Source organism: Sinocyclocheilus anshuiensis, unplaced genomic scaffold, assembly GCF_001515605.1.
Source record: "Sinocyclocheilus anshuiensis isolate Anshui unplaced genomic scaffold, SAMN03320099.WGS_v1.1 scaffold718, whole genome shotgun sequence".
NCBI lineage: Eukaryota > Metazoa > Chordata > Actinopteri > Cypriniformes > Cyprinidae > Sinocyclocheilus > Sinocyclocheilus anshuiensis.
In genome coordinates, this window is record NW_015546102.1 from 1,332,970 (window position 1) to 1,348,092 (window position 15,123).

At 37.5% G+C, this 15,123-nt stretch overlaps 1 protein-coding gene across 2 annotated transcripts in view; it reads right to left on the reverse strand.

Annotated features, from left to right (window-relative positions):
• The window catches only part of pbx1a (pre-B-cell leukemia homeobox 1a), an 83,439-nt gene extending 73,357 nt beyond the window's left edge, over positions 1 to 10,082 (reverse strand). For both annotated transcript variants that reach the window (XM_016502245.1, XM_016502246.1), the window contains exons 1-2: positions 9,511 to 10,082; positions 8,243 to 8,316 (exon numbers count right to left, since the gene is read on the reverse strand). In XM_016502245.1, coding sequence (XP_016357731.1) covers positions 8,243 to 8,316; positions 9,511 to 9,698 — 262 coding nt within the window. In that variant the 5' untranslated portion in view covers positions 9,699 to 10,082. The remainder of the gene's footprint in view (positions 1 to 8,242; positions 8,317 to 9,510) is intronic.
• Positions 10,083 to 15,123: the final 5,041 nt, after the last annotated feature.

Consider the following 15,123-nt stretch of genomic DNA (forward strand, 5'->3'; position numbering starts at 1 on the left):
TATATATATATATATACAGTGATTCTTTGATGAACAGAAAGTTCAAAAGAACAGCACTTATTTGAAATAGAAATCTTTTGTAACATTATTGATTTCTTATAGTGTATATGCACTACATCAGCTTTTAGTCTGAATAAATCAGAATAAAACATATAAAAACATACAAATATATATTGTATGAAATTTTGTTCTTAAAACTCTACATGATCTTAATTTATTAAAACTGTTACATTTCAAATTAGAAATATATATTAAAATGCATTAATAAAATGTACTGAAGTATACACTGTATATACCAACCAAAAGATATTATGTTTTCATGATATGTCCTTTATGAAAGTACACCTCATGAAAATCCACACAAACAAGTTCTTCATGAAAAAAGTTTTGGTAATTCAGTTCATTATTCACCCACAAAATTCTATCTATAACCAGACCTAAAACTATGTTTTTTCTGCTTTAAAGTGTTGCCAAACAGATAGGAACACCACCGAGGACGGTGGCTTAATTAATCATTTCTCTCCTTCACTCTCACAGAGAGAAAATATGTACACTCATGTACGTGTTCACGGAGGGGGTTACGCAGGCTCATAGCCAGCCCTTTTGTTTCTCACGGCAGCGCCAGCTTCATTAGCATAAATTAGAATATTTCACGGCAAGAGAGCGACTCATAGCTATGCGTTACCTTCACATAACGACACAAGTCCTCCCGCACCCCTCGACTCTATCTTCTTGCCCGCTGTAACATCTAACCCCCCTGCTGATTAAAGAGATTGGAAGGGATCTTTAGCGCAGCCACACCACGCCAATAGCATTACATTAATCTACATTAGAAACATTCATTACATGCTAAACCACTCAGGCAACATGCCTCTTCCCCAGCACATTCTGTATATCATATCATTAGCTTAAAGTATATGGAATGAATATGAAAATACACTTCCCTGTTGAGACATTCCCTCAAGTAAAATACTAAGACGTGGCTGAGGCAACACTATAATTGTATGGTGAAATCTAACAAAGGTAGACGATATCAGTGTCATTTTATTACTCTAATACACATTATCTACGAAATGAAAACGTGTGTAAAAGTCATTTTTGGGCTGTGAATAGAGTCTACAGGATGTTTTAGGTCACACAGCTAGTGTGTGTGTGCAGGTCCTCAATCTCTCCACGTTTCCCTGAACACAGGATACGACAGCGAATAAATGTTGATCAGTGTTGATTCCATCCAATAAGCACGTGTCGACTGACAGTGTTCCTAAGCTGCGGCGAAAGGTGGCCATTAATCTTGGTCTGGTTTAAGTAGCATATATTAATTTGTGTCATTTTTACTAAGTCGAGACAGGAAGGGGCGCTCGCCAGTCCGTGTTTGACTGCTCACAGCAGCGGGAGAAGGGGGGGAACTGATGGCTGGGGGGAATATAGTGGGGTCTTTTATGTATTGCGCCGCTACCATCGTCAAAATCAAACAGTGGGACGCGGGTGAGCGGCAATTGCCGGCCTTTGAATTAAACTAAATGAACTCCTGGGGTGTTGGTATGGCAACCGTAGCTGGAAACGGCACCGCCTTTTACACTTAAGGCACGTAAGGAAATGAATGAATTGAAATGTGTTTGTAACGATGAGGATTTGGTGGCAGAGAGAGCCCTAATGCTGTTATATGGATCACGGCCATTGACTGCACCGCTGAGGGGCTGAGTCTGACTCCACAGAGACAATAATAGCATCTGCAGAGCCTTACTGTAATTCGCTTTTTTACACTGAGCTACAAACTGCACCACAGACTAATATCAGACAGAAATAAAGGAGCTCCGTCGCATCTGCAAGCAAATTTCCTCTCTAAAGCAATTTTTAATCCAATAAGTGAGTAGATGTTTTCGCTGTAATGGCTCTGAATATGGTATCTGTCAGACAACTATGAACAAAGCTCAGTTTGCAGAACGGCTGGCATTGATGCTGTAGATATCCAAACCGGCCAGTGCTGCCATGCTTTTATGCACTTTAGATGCATTCAAATCTTTTGAAAGGAAATATTAAATGACCATTACGATTATTGTGCCTTACACTAAAACAAACAATGACTATCAGCTTGTATTGTTAGCCAATTCATGCAAAAATGAGAAACGGCGTATTCCTTATTTAAAATATAATGATATATTTAGTGTAGGGCAGCATGATTAATCAAAATAAAACCGAAATTCAGATATAGCCTATGCGCTGCGTGTTTTAGTTTATAGCGTGGCACTGTGTTCTTTTTACACGAGCAGCTCGTGTTTTCAGTGTCTCAAAGCGGCTTGAACACAGTAAATGCTGCTTCACACAAACTCCATCTCTGCATCTGCTCAGAGTTTAAGTCGATTATAATGTTGGGAATGCAAAATATGACAACCACCTTCCCAAACTTGTAATGAGAAGCGCTTATAAACCAGTTTTGGTCGACAAAAGAGAAGCTTTAAGGGCCCCCCTGTGATTTTCTGTCAAAATAATATCTTCATTTTTAAATGTTAAACTCTCAAGCTTTTAAGACAGCCATAAAGAATTAGTATTGTAATTTTACATTTGTACTTCTTTTTTTAAACGCTCTATATCTTTTTTTATTTTCGTGAAACATTAAAAGTAGTTATATTTTTTTTTTGTTTCATATATTATTTAGTAATAATAATTAATAATAATATTAATGCTATATAAACACAAAATTGTGCAGCCCTTCATAAAGCACAGCAAATATGGAGTTTTGAAAAAATGCGATTTAAATCGCAAGCACAATTTTTATCACATAAGACACGATTAGACTTTTTTTCCAAATCGTGTAGCTCTACTTCAGTGCAAAATCCAACAATAAGGCTTGAATAAGGCTCAGTTTGCCACAAATTAGAGTGCTGATGATTAATTTCATGTGTTGTGATGCCTTTCATACAGGAAAGGAGGAGGGGTGGGTTTAAATAAAGGTTTTGATCCTAAAGCAATGTGAAATAATATTAACATGATGTCGTCAGCCAAGACTCTGTACCGAACGCAGGTACGAAATGCAACAGTTTCAAACAGGCCCAGCGTAACCTTAAGCCATGTCAATAATTATTCCATAAAATGAGGGTTTGGGTTCCTTTATTGACCATCCGCAGGAGGAAAACACCTCCCACACAAAAAACGCTTCTTCACTATTCACACGGGCAACCTGTTATCAGAGCTAATTAGAGACTCCCACCTCCGTTATACATTTCTGTAATTAGGCTCTTAAAACATGATTAACATGTCTCAATTACGCCAGTCATCATTTGCATAATTTATAAGGAGCTCTAATTGCGAGTGAGTTTAGACTTGAAGCTGGGTAATAACAGAAACACACAGGAAACATTATGCTGCTACTGAGGCATGTCCGTTCCAATGGCCCTAAGTATGATTAGCAATCACGTTCCAAATAAAACAGGAGGAGGAGAGACTCCCCTCATGTAGCTGTAGCAAACACAATATTTCTCCACAATTCACCACGACGGTCGTTAGATATCTCGCCAGCTCTAAAATTACGTGGCACACGAAGAACAAATGAGTTAAGGAATGAAGCCCAAACTTTATTAAGCGTGGTGTTGCAATCACTACTACCGCTACAATAAAGGTAAAAGAACACTGTGAATAAATATGTGAATATTACAAAAGTAATACAACCCTTACAAAATGTACTCTGTTTACTTGTGTTTTCTCATCTCATCTCATAATGGCTATATTAATATATGAAAGAAAGACGTTTATTTGAAGTTGAAAGATATTTTGTAGAATTTCACAGCTGAATCTTGTGTTAAAGGTAAATGAATCACTACTCTGAGACAAGTGTGAGATACGTATCAGGTTCTATCACTCATTTGACATGAGATACAAGTAAGGACATGCTTGTTAGTGTGTGCACGTGTCAGGTTAGATGATAACAGTGTATCAAATATCTCCATATTGCTTTTAGCATTATACACATGCCAGAAAGCATAATTTATTGAATGCCATCTTAAATTAACTCTTGAAGTCTAAACGTGTTTTTGATCTCATTGTAAACAGTTCATCCAAGCATATGTTTTTTTTTTTAATCTTTTTTTATTTATTTTTTTGTCATAACTTCCCGTGAAACAACTCTCTCTGGTGACGGATACCAAACCTCTCCAATCACTTAGTTTGCTTAAACCCCACCTCTTTCTCACAATCGACAGCAATCTTGCATTCAGATCTACCTCCAGCCAATCAATAACCAATAAACAGAGCCCAAAACGTCCCCGCCCTATGTTTTTTTTTTCTCGATAATCTGTTTCACTCAGATGTTTGTCACAATATGTAAGAAAATATCTGTCGCTACCTCTGGTACACTGCGACTTTATACACCACAACTGACACAAAGTTGCCACATTTAACACTCACCAATGAACTCATTTTTGTCTGTCTATTATTAAAAATGCATTAAAAATCCAATTTATAGATTTAATGACTTGAATACATGTATACTATGTGGAGAATGTTTTTAATTTCTCAATTAAAATTCATTATAAATGTTTTAGGGCATAAAACCCCAGCAGACCCTCACGACTATGTGTCTAGGCCAATACATTACTTCAAATATCAGATAATTTTTATGACAAGGCAAGGTTAGTTCAAGCTGTAAAATGTCATGTGGTCCAACTGAATCCTCAAAAACGTAATGAGATTTATTAATAATACATCACAATATCTGGAAAAACCTTTTACCTTGAAAAATATTTTTTTTGAAAATGTGTGTACTCACATGTATTGAATTTTTAAGGAAAATATGTTATAAGTTTTACTTGTTAGTTACAACACATGACATTTTTAGAAGGAAAAAAAAATTGAAACTTTTCTAAAAGTTTTTTGAAATTGCATGAAACCAGCTTAAACTAACCCTAACCCTAACATGATTTTAAAAAGATTTTTCCTTTTCTTTTTAGTGGCCATTTTTTTTCTGTCATCGACCTTCTATGGTTCAGCGAGTTCAGGCTAAATTTAAGTTTATTTTTCAAAGCTCTGTTCATGATCGGGCAAAATGTATGTCCATGTGAAACAGGCCTGATGAAAGCCCCAAGGGTAAAAGGAGCTGAAACCTGATACCAACAAACATCCAAGTTAATGTCATTGTCAACGTTTCCATACGCGACCATCTATATGTGCCAGTCACCCAATTCAAACACACACACAGCGGCCTTGCATTTCCAAGAGCATGCAGTACACACAAATACACGAAGGCTTTAAATAATCCGAAACACTTGCGGCGCTAAAGCAGCCTTGTTTAAAAGCCCCCACCCCGCATCACATCCTGTTCCGTGAGCCGCAATACATGTTTATACTCGCATGCCGGCCTGTGCCGTGTTAGCTCGGTCAGGCCCTGTGTAAAAATACACGGCGAGGTCAGGAGTTCAAGCCGGCTCTGTCTGCTGCTGGCACACCGTACTGCCCTGCTTGTCAGCTGCTTGCCAGAGGAGGGCTCATCACCACGGCGTCCCCCCGCACGGCTGTCAACACCGCGACGCCACGCAACACGTGGTGTGCGCCGGGCAACTCGCAGCCAGCCGTGTCAATCTCAGCAAGACGTCCGTAGGTTATGAAGAATTACAGGAGCCGTGTCATTTCGTGCTCTCTCAACACGTCTGCAGATGAAATATATTAGCGGAGCGAAAATTTATTGTTCCTGTCGAAGAAACTGTGTCGTGTCTGAATAGGAATTAAGAGTTGCGCTTAAAGCAGCAGGCTGAGGTGCCTGAGGTGACGACGCCGTTGTTCCAAACATTCAAAGTTCTTGTAAATCAAGGTTATTGTGAGCACAAAAAGTTAATTTTTTTAAAACACAGAGCCACTGTTTCATTGAGGCAAGGCTCCATGACCTCCACAGTCTGTTATGAAAGCTAAGACACTACTGTTGCCATTTCAACAAAACAGACCTGCTACGGATTTAATAACCTCGCTTTTCTGGAAACCACCTGGGACTCTACGGCTGCAACAATGTAAAACCATGAACAAGGCTGACTCTTTATTAAAAAAAAAAATTAAAAAGGCCCTGACAAAAATGGTGGCTGCTCTAGTTTGGGCGCTCTGCACTCAGCACATTTGCAGTAAATGTCACGGCGGAGGTTTGAGCCATTTTCTCCGTGGCGGCACTGGATTTTTAGTGGTGTCTGTGCAGTGTGAAATTACACCCTCACATTAAAAAGAGACAGAAGTGAACCGAGGTACAGCTCACGGCTAATTCTGTAGGAGAGAGCACAGGGAGGTTTAATGTACAAGGACCTTTCAAATCAACCATCGAGGCTCGAGTTCATTTATTTTCAGTGTTTGCTAAACCATATTCCCGACAGCATTTCTTTTTGTATCAATCTTTTTTTTTTCCTTTCTATTTTCGGAGTGTTTTCTTAAGTCACAACCAGGCTACTATCAATAGAATCTACTTTAAAAGCATCAAAAATCCTTTTTTCTCTTTCAATTCCCAGGCCAGAGCTAAAAAAAACTACAGAAATAGTTTGCAAATGTTTGTGGCGGGATCTTTGATGGTGTAAATAAAACAAATATATTTATATTTTACATTTATATATATATATATATATATATATATATATATATAGATTCTGATGATCCGATGCACCTAATGAAGTCCTGAGAGAGAAAAGCAACCGCGGCACAACCAAGTAAGCTGAGATGAACCCCCTTGAGAAAAACAACACCAGGGTTGTGTTCAAAAACAAACAAAAGCTCAACATGAGGTGTGTGAGTGGGGGTGGGGGGCATCTCACATTGTACACGGAGATAAAAAGAAGATAATATAGACGAAACAAACAACTAATTTACACACTCCTCAGGTTGGGAGCGACATCCCAACTATAATTCGACCACAAAAGCCCCATCTTCATAATCAAACATTTTTTATAGCATGTTTGGAGTCTAAACGGGTTCATCTCTCCAGTCAAAAGCCCTGCAGGTTCCTGGTTGCCAGGAACTGTGGGAAGAGAAGCAGGAGCAAAAAGCCAGGAAGAGGTCCAAGTCACTTTGTTCTTCATCTTGGAAACGAACTTTGAGTGAACCCCGGGTGACGCCAGGCAGTTCAAAAGAGTCAGGCATAACTCTTTCCCTCCTTGGAGAACCTTGCTAAACAAGAGGAGGGAAAAAAGCGAACCTAGTGCCATGAGGCCCCTGTGATCGCTGACACAGTGGCCCTCCGAAGCCCTCTTCAGTCGGTCAGAATCTCACTGAGGAGGGGGGAACCTCTCCACTGCAGTGCCTTTTAGACAGTGTGGCAGAGAGCCAAATTCAGCTTCCATGTAATGAAATCTTTGTAAATTACACTTTGGGGCTAATTAGAAGGAAGATAGGGCAGTGTTTTTTTTAACATTTGTTGTTGTTTCTCATTGTAGCAATCTGCCTCAAAAAACCTTCACTCAGGGACGATCGCATAATCAAAACAGCATGTTCATTTCACTCTAATGAATAGCGCTTCTGGTGGACTTTTTAAACTGCTCTTAAAGTGCCTTACTCAACCAGCTACATTTTATGCACACAAAAACTTCAAAATATATCCATGAACAATTTAGAATCTGCATCTAGCCAGACAGCGCAGCAAAAAAAAAAAAATGGTATGTCGCAATAAGTCGAGTTTATAAAACTCATTATCAAAACCATGAGGCAGAGTAACTTAAAGCTAACAGTCAAAATCGCAATTTAATGAGTAAAATAACATCCTAAAATCCTATTTTCAAACTAAAGCCATTGATATTCTCATATACTGTAGGCTATAAAAAAAATAAAATGAGAAAAAGCCTCATCATAGCGCTCAATGCAACATAACATAACCAATGATACAATACAATGTAAAATGCTGTATTAAGTAATACACTTCAGCTCATCTGCAAAAAATATAATCCTAGCACACAAAATAATAATAGCTATCTATTTGAGGAATCTGAATGTGGTATGAATCACACATTATTTGAATAGCATGAATTTTTGTGTTATTATTGTAATATCAGAACTTTGACATGGTGCAGTCTTGACTCTAACTGCAAATTCTCCTCTATCTAAATATCTAATAACGCAGATTCTCACAAGACACGCAATACATCACTGTATTAAAGAGCTCTGTAGCAAAAAAAAATCAATATTTCAATATTCACCTTAATGTGATAACTGGATTTAAACAAAGGGTAGTAGCACTTGCAACGTTTTGCTTTCTGTTCTCTATGTACTGTAAGACAGGAAAACCCACCTGTTTTTTCTTTTATTTCACACAGGACGTTGAATAGAGCCGGCTTCATTCTGTGACAATTCAGTGCATGTTTCCTAAAAACACAAACAGAAAATAAATATCAAGCCATCACTATGCATGACCTGTCAAAACTGTCATAACACAGACATTAGGCTTAGAAGGAATGTCTGCTATGTCTGATGGAAATGTGTTTTTGAGTATTTTACAAATGGCATTTGATAGAAGACAGCTGACAAATTGCTCTAAATTGTGCAGCACTTTTTGGGAGTGATGCATGTGTTAAATGAGCAAAAAAACTGTCCGAATATTTCACGTGCATCATAGATGGCAGCATAAATTGGATTGCAAAGCAAAATTACTATCAAATTCTCATATAAGGCGACTAGTTGCATTCCTTTTCCAGAAAATAGCACAACACAAACTGAATTAATATTAAACCACTAATATAAAGTACATATCAGCATAAGAGTACTTTAATATGTGTGGTAATTACTACAAATCCAATTTTAAGTATTATTCCAAAGTAAAATGTCTGCAAGTATTTTATAAAACACCTGTGTTGACAGTTGCTAAGGCTAATAGGGTCAAGTGAATTAATTTTTGTCAACACTTCAGTCATATAAATTCAACTAGCTACCTTATTTATTTTAATTACTATTTAATTACTACTAAGTTCATGTGTTTTATTGCATAGAATATTTATATGGAAAGTAACAGATTTAACAACGTTCCTTCAATACACAACAAGTAGACGACAGAAAGACTGTAGCCTCTTTGTCATTGTACAGTTATGGACTTTCTTATAAATACGTACGTTTAAAAATGTTTAAATATGCATACTTGGTAACATTTATTTCTTTGCTCAGTTCTTAGGTGCTTGCAGTCCAATAAATAAATAAACTAGGACTGAATCCACCCGCAACGTGTAGTAAGTCTATATGGCACTAAATCAATGCGCTTTCTCATTTGTAACCTGCGAGATCCAGAGCAATTGGAAATCGAAACGATGCATCTGGGAAGAAGAAGACAGCTGATATTGTGCACAGAAGCACTCGGAGGTGACTGTAACATGTTTGTAATGCAAAATACAAATTTACGCCAGGATAAAAGTTTGAAAGAAGACGCGAAAAGAAAGTCGGTGCGCTTCGGGTGGCGCGTAAAAATATAAAGCAGCTGACTTGTTCAACACTGTCGACGTGTTTCAGTAGCTAACGTTACTATGAAGTTAATAACACTGAGACAGCATGCATACAATCTTGGATATATACCTGGCTTGTGCCTCGTCCAGACTTTGGTCGGTTATGGTCATGATTTGTTGTAATATGTCTCCAATGTCCTGTTTTCTTCCCTCGCCGTCCGCTCCTCCCGTGCCATCCTGCATATGCTGCGCCAGGCCGGGATGTCCGGCCATGCCCACCCCGTGAGAGGAGTGCATCAACCGGGGCTGATCATCCATCCTCGCCGCTGTTCTCTAGACTCTGGTGACTTTTTCAATTCTCGCCTAGGAGAAGGAAAATTCCTTCAGGAACTCTCTCCGTCACTCCCCTTTTTTCTGGATGTCAGGAGCGCGCTTACAACATGGAGAGAGGTGAGAAAAGGCAAAGCTCCTTCTCACAGCTGGTTTGGGTGAAATCTGATCTGGAGAGCTGCTTTAGGATCAAGCCACTCCTGCTCTTGCCACCAAAGCCAAGACAACAGAGCCCAATTTTGTCTAAGGGCTGCTGTAATCCTGTGTAATCTGTGACTCTGCCGCGTAACTCCTTGTTTCCTTTGACAGCTTTACGACTGAAACAGCTTTAAAACGTGCTTTGAAGGCGTTAAACGTGGGGAGAGAAGTGCTTTTGTTTCGCACAGGTCTGCTGGCAACACTGACACATAACGAGAAGCTCCGCCCACCAACACTGGCACATAGCGATTGGGCGCCGCCCATCGGCCGTGATTGGACGAGAGCGCGCTGTTGGCCCCGCCTCGCTTCTTCCACGATACGTCAATCATATTTCCGCGGAAGGTGGGTCGCCGTAATAAGCTTTTAAGATGTGGCGTTAGCGCCGGGACTGGACAGGGTGGTTACACGGTGATGGATAGGGGTTGAACATGAAAATAAATAATGGTGCTTGGCGTAAAGCCTCTCTGTCCGCTCTTTCCCACCGTCAACCAGGACTGGAGCTCCATGTCATCTCATTCTGTAAATGAATGTGACCATTAATGATGTCTTTCATATGATTCCACTAGTGTAAATCTATAACCAAATTATATAGTAATTTATTTAGTTTGAAAGGTCTGAACCGAGTAGTTAATGCATTTTACACATAGCTGTCAATAAAAAAATTAAAGTCAACGTCAAATGTGAACGTTTGACTAGATTCGTGGTTGGTGTAAACATGAGGAGAGCTGTTTAATTATAGTTTACCCATCTGAAAGATTATGTCTGTGTCAAAATCCCATAAAACATGTCATAACACAGATAGGGCTGCCATATTTGATACATGTAATATTTACAGGGCCTATTAAAGTATCATGCAGATTGCTCTGTCAAATAAATCATGATCATATTACATGTAAATATGTAGTGTAAAGATGAGGATATATATATATATATATATATATATATATTCATTCCTCCTCCACCATGACCACTCAATGTGTCTTGGAAAAATGATCAGACAGGCAGTTTGCTCAGCCATGTGGTCTATTTAACGATATTAAATTCACTGGCTATTGACATGAAGCTCAGAATGTGTCAGAAATGTCACGCTCTGGCTGCAGGTGCTGGGAAAAGGACCAATAAAGAGAGTGTTAAAGAGGCCGTTTCTGATGCCTGAGCACCCATCACTGGAGCTAATATTCCAGAAGCACCACTCCTACTATTCATATGTCTCATCCCCGTGCTCAACATATGAGGTGCGTCACCTTCCATTATGTTCCTTATGAGAAACGACACCACTTTAACCTGTCCTACTTAGGAGGTGACTGCTGACATATACTGGTCGTATAGGTAATATCGCAACTTTTTATTGCATACAATATAATCAATTTCAGAGAGCAAAAAAGATACGGGAGGGATAATGTAGAAATCACTCAATGCATGACTATATTCAGAGCTCATGTATTACATTCATGTATTACACTTTTTTTTTTTTTTGATTGCAGTGATAAATGGTTTATTAAACAAAACCTTTTACCAACAAAGACAGATAACAAGTGCAAAATGTAAATAAATGAATGAAAATGCTAAATATAATATTTAGTGCTTTAGTTTGGGGATAAATTCTCACTATTAACTAACTATTAACTATGACTTTTGCCTTAATAAACTCCTTGCTGCTTAGTAATAGTTAGTTGTTAAGTTTAGGTATAGGTAGGATTAAGGGATCTAAAATATGGTCATGCTGCATAAGACATTAATATGTGATTTATAAGTACTAATAAACTGCCTATATGCTAGTAATATGCATGCTAATAAGTAAATGCACCTAAACTAAAGTGTCACCTTCAATTTCCTAAGTTCTGTCCTATTTAACATTAGCAACAACCAACCCAATATCATGAGAAAACAAATATTTTACAAATCACGTCATACAAACTCATACGTAAAACATACGATTTTTAGAAAAAAAACATGAAGGTCCATCCCTAAACCTAACCAACAGTGAAGTGTAAGCAGATTGTACAAAAATGAATAAATAAGATGGTATGAATTAATATGAATTAGCCAACATTTCACCAAAAGTAAAATAGTTACAACGGGACAATAAATGGTTTATTAAGCAAAAAAAAAAAAACTCTTACCAACAAAGATAGATAAAAAGTGTGCAATTAAAAAACAAAAAAAGAAAGAAAATGCTAAATTTAATATTTAATTTATTAGTTTTATCCTTATTACCATTAGTAGCAACCAACCCAATATCATGAGAAAACAGCTATTTTATGAGGTGTCGTTTTAGTATTAATTTGTACTAATTGTATTAATTTTGTTGAATTGGATGCTACAAATTAATGTGCAAAAATGTAAGATTTTTAGAAAAAAAAAATCATGAAGGTTCATTTAAACTTAACTGTCAGTAAGGCATTAGCAGATCATATGAAAACATGCAAATGAGCTGGTACCAATTCCTACGAATTAGCCAAAATTTTGCCAAAACAGTTACAAATTGCCATGATGAGATCATACTGGAAATTCATGTTCCTTTGTTAATGATGGGCAAAATGTGATCTCTACTCTTGGTAAAAGACATTTTTTACACCACAGTAGAAGTTAAATCGATCCATCAGATTTCTCATTAGTTGAAGAAGAAGAGGAACTAGTTAATGATAAAAGGAATTGGCCCTGCTGCTGTGATAGTATCTGAAGACTGCTGGGCTGGAACAGATGTATAGGCTAAGTGACCTTCCTCTGTGGAACCAGACCTCAATGATTGTCTGACCTCTTCACAGCTATAGCCTACAGCCAGAAAAGACTCTACAGTATGATGTACTATAGCCACACAGCTCAATGTCAAACATCTTCTGAACCAAACGGGAAAGAATACAGTGTTTTTGCACTAAGTATTGACCCACAAACAGTTTGCTGCTTGTTTACTTGTCCATAAATTCTAGTAGAAACATTGCAAAAATGAAACTGCTGCATAAACAGTATGAACATCTCTTATTAATGAAGAAAAATGCAACATCAGGCTTGAATATTAGCCTTTTTATATAGTTTGCCATATTTGAACATTTTCCGGTCATTCTAGCAGTGTCAGAAATTGCCCGCACATTAAAAAACTGATGCCCAGTCTGAATTTACAATGAGCTTCACGCAGCAAATAACACACTTACAGATATTTGACATTCTCTTGAAGACGATTGAACTCTTGTGGTTTGAATTTAGAGTAGTTCGGTTTTCCCTACCGATCAGCAGTTCTGTATTCCCAACGGTGAGAGGAGCACATTGTGCTGCTGCTGAACACTTTTCTAGCTCACTCGTTTCATTCATATTTATGCCAGCTCATCTAAATTGTCCTCTCTAATAACGTGTGATCTGCATACTCTCACTTATATCAAGCACATTCATCTTTTTCAAAGCTTTGGAAACATTTAAATAGTTGTAAATGGTTGTGCAGTGCGAGGCTGAATAGTTGGGTCAATGAAAAATAAGAGCACCCACGATAAAAAAAAAATGTATTTTTAAAAGACTTAAAAAAATCTATAGTGTAAAACATTTAGAAATGTACTCTTTAGATTCATGTTAATTTCATGTGGTTTTGAAAGACTTTTATAGAATTTTAAAGGGGTAATGACCTGAGAAGCCAAAATTCCCTTGATCTTTTGAAATATAAGAGGCCATTGTACTATAAAAACATCCTGTAAATTTCAGAACTCCAAATTTTGTCGTTAGTCTAAAAACAGCTTATATTGAAAGCAGTCTTCCAAAACGACAGTTTGTGGAATGTACCACTCTATGATGTAATAGTGTGGATAAGCACCACCTCCTCAGAAGAAGATCGACATCACTGCTTGTTTAGCCCCGCCCACCGATTCACACATAGTGTAAATAACGAGAGGCAAACGCAGGTCTACACAGAAACCAAATGATAAAGATGGCTCCGAAGACAACAAGAGTCTGTGCAGTACCAAGTTGTAGAAAAACAGTCTTTGCATTGCCTTCCTTCTGATCTTACCATTGGGAAAGATGAACTTTATGAACTTTATTTTAATGAAGAGCCAGACTGTTCAAGTTCGACTGACAATTCGATGAGGGATTTTCGGAAAGATTGAAACTGAAAAATGATGCTGTGCCTATTGAAACTGACAGTAATGTCGCACCACACAAGTGTGAGTACCTGTTTTTATTACGTGGTCACTATTGCTTTGTCTGTTAAACAGATCATTTGATATGAGTATTTATGCGTTTTCAATCTAAATCACTGTAGCGTCCATCTGTGAAGGATGTAGGGTGTCAAATATACACAACTATTAGCCAATCATGTCAGTGGGCGTTTACTTACGAGCCACGCCTATTCAAACAGAGCGTTCTGATGAGGGGGGTCAAATCAGGACAGGAAATAGCCTATTACTTATAAATTATGATATTTTCTGATGTAAAAATCTTGATAACATTATAAGTGGACCTCAGAGAACAGTACAAAATAAAAACCAAACAAAAGCAGTTCATGACCCCTTTAAAGAAAAATTTCAATTTAATGACTCTAAAAATGTCTCGAGTTGTTATCATTAAAAAGTGGTAATACATTTACCTATACATCTTGAGTACATGTGAGTGCAAGTATCTTACTCATTCTTTTTAATTAATTTTTCAAGATAAAACTTTTTCTTTTTAACAAATATCATGAATAATAAATATATACATTTTTGTGGAGTTGCACCACATGATCTACTTACGTCAAATGTCAAATTATAATTAAAATAATTACTAATTAATTAGGTTTTTTTTTTCTTCATTGTGATATCAGGACAGTTGTCCACTCTGACATTTTTTTTTTACTTTACTAAAAGTAATGAAAAATGAATGACACATTGACCCGTAAGCTCTCAGAGAATTAAATATTAGTCATTTTGTTTGCCTTTTCATTTTCACCACTGGCAATCTTCGATGCCAGAGGACAGACAAATTGATAAAACAGAGAGATCGAAGGTCATGATGTCATGTTGCACAATTAGCATGTTACAAAATACGAAAGTGTTTTTTATTGCGTGCAACATTGTGAAGGATTTCCAGAAGCTTTGTGTTTCATGTTAAAACCCCCTTGGGATTCAATCTGCATCAATCATTTATTATTCTTAAGTAAGACATTAGATTCTCATCACCTCTGTCATGCCACAGTGTAACAGAGACTGAGTAAAGCACTTCATGACACGTCTATTGATCACTGTTGCACGGT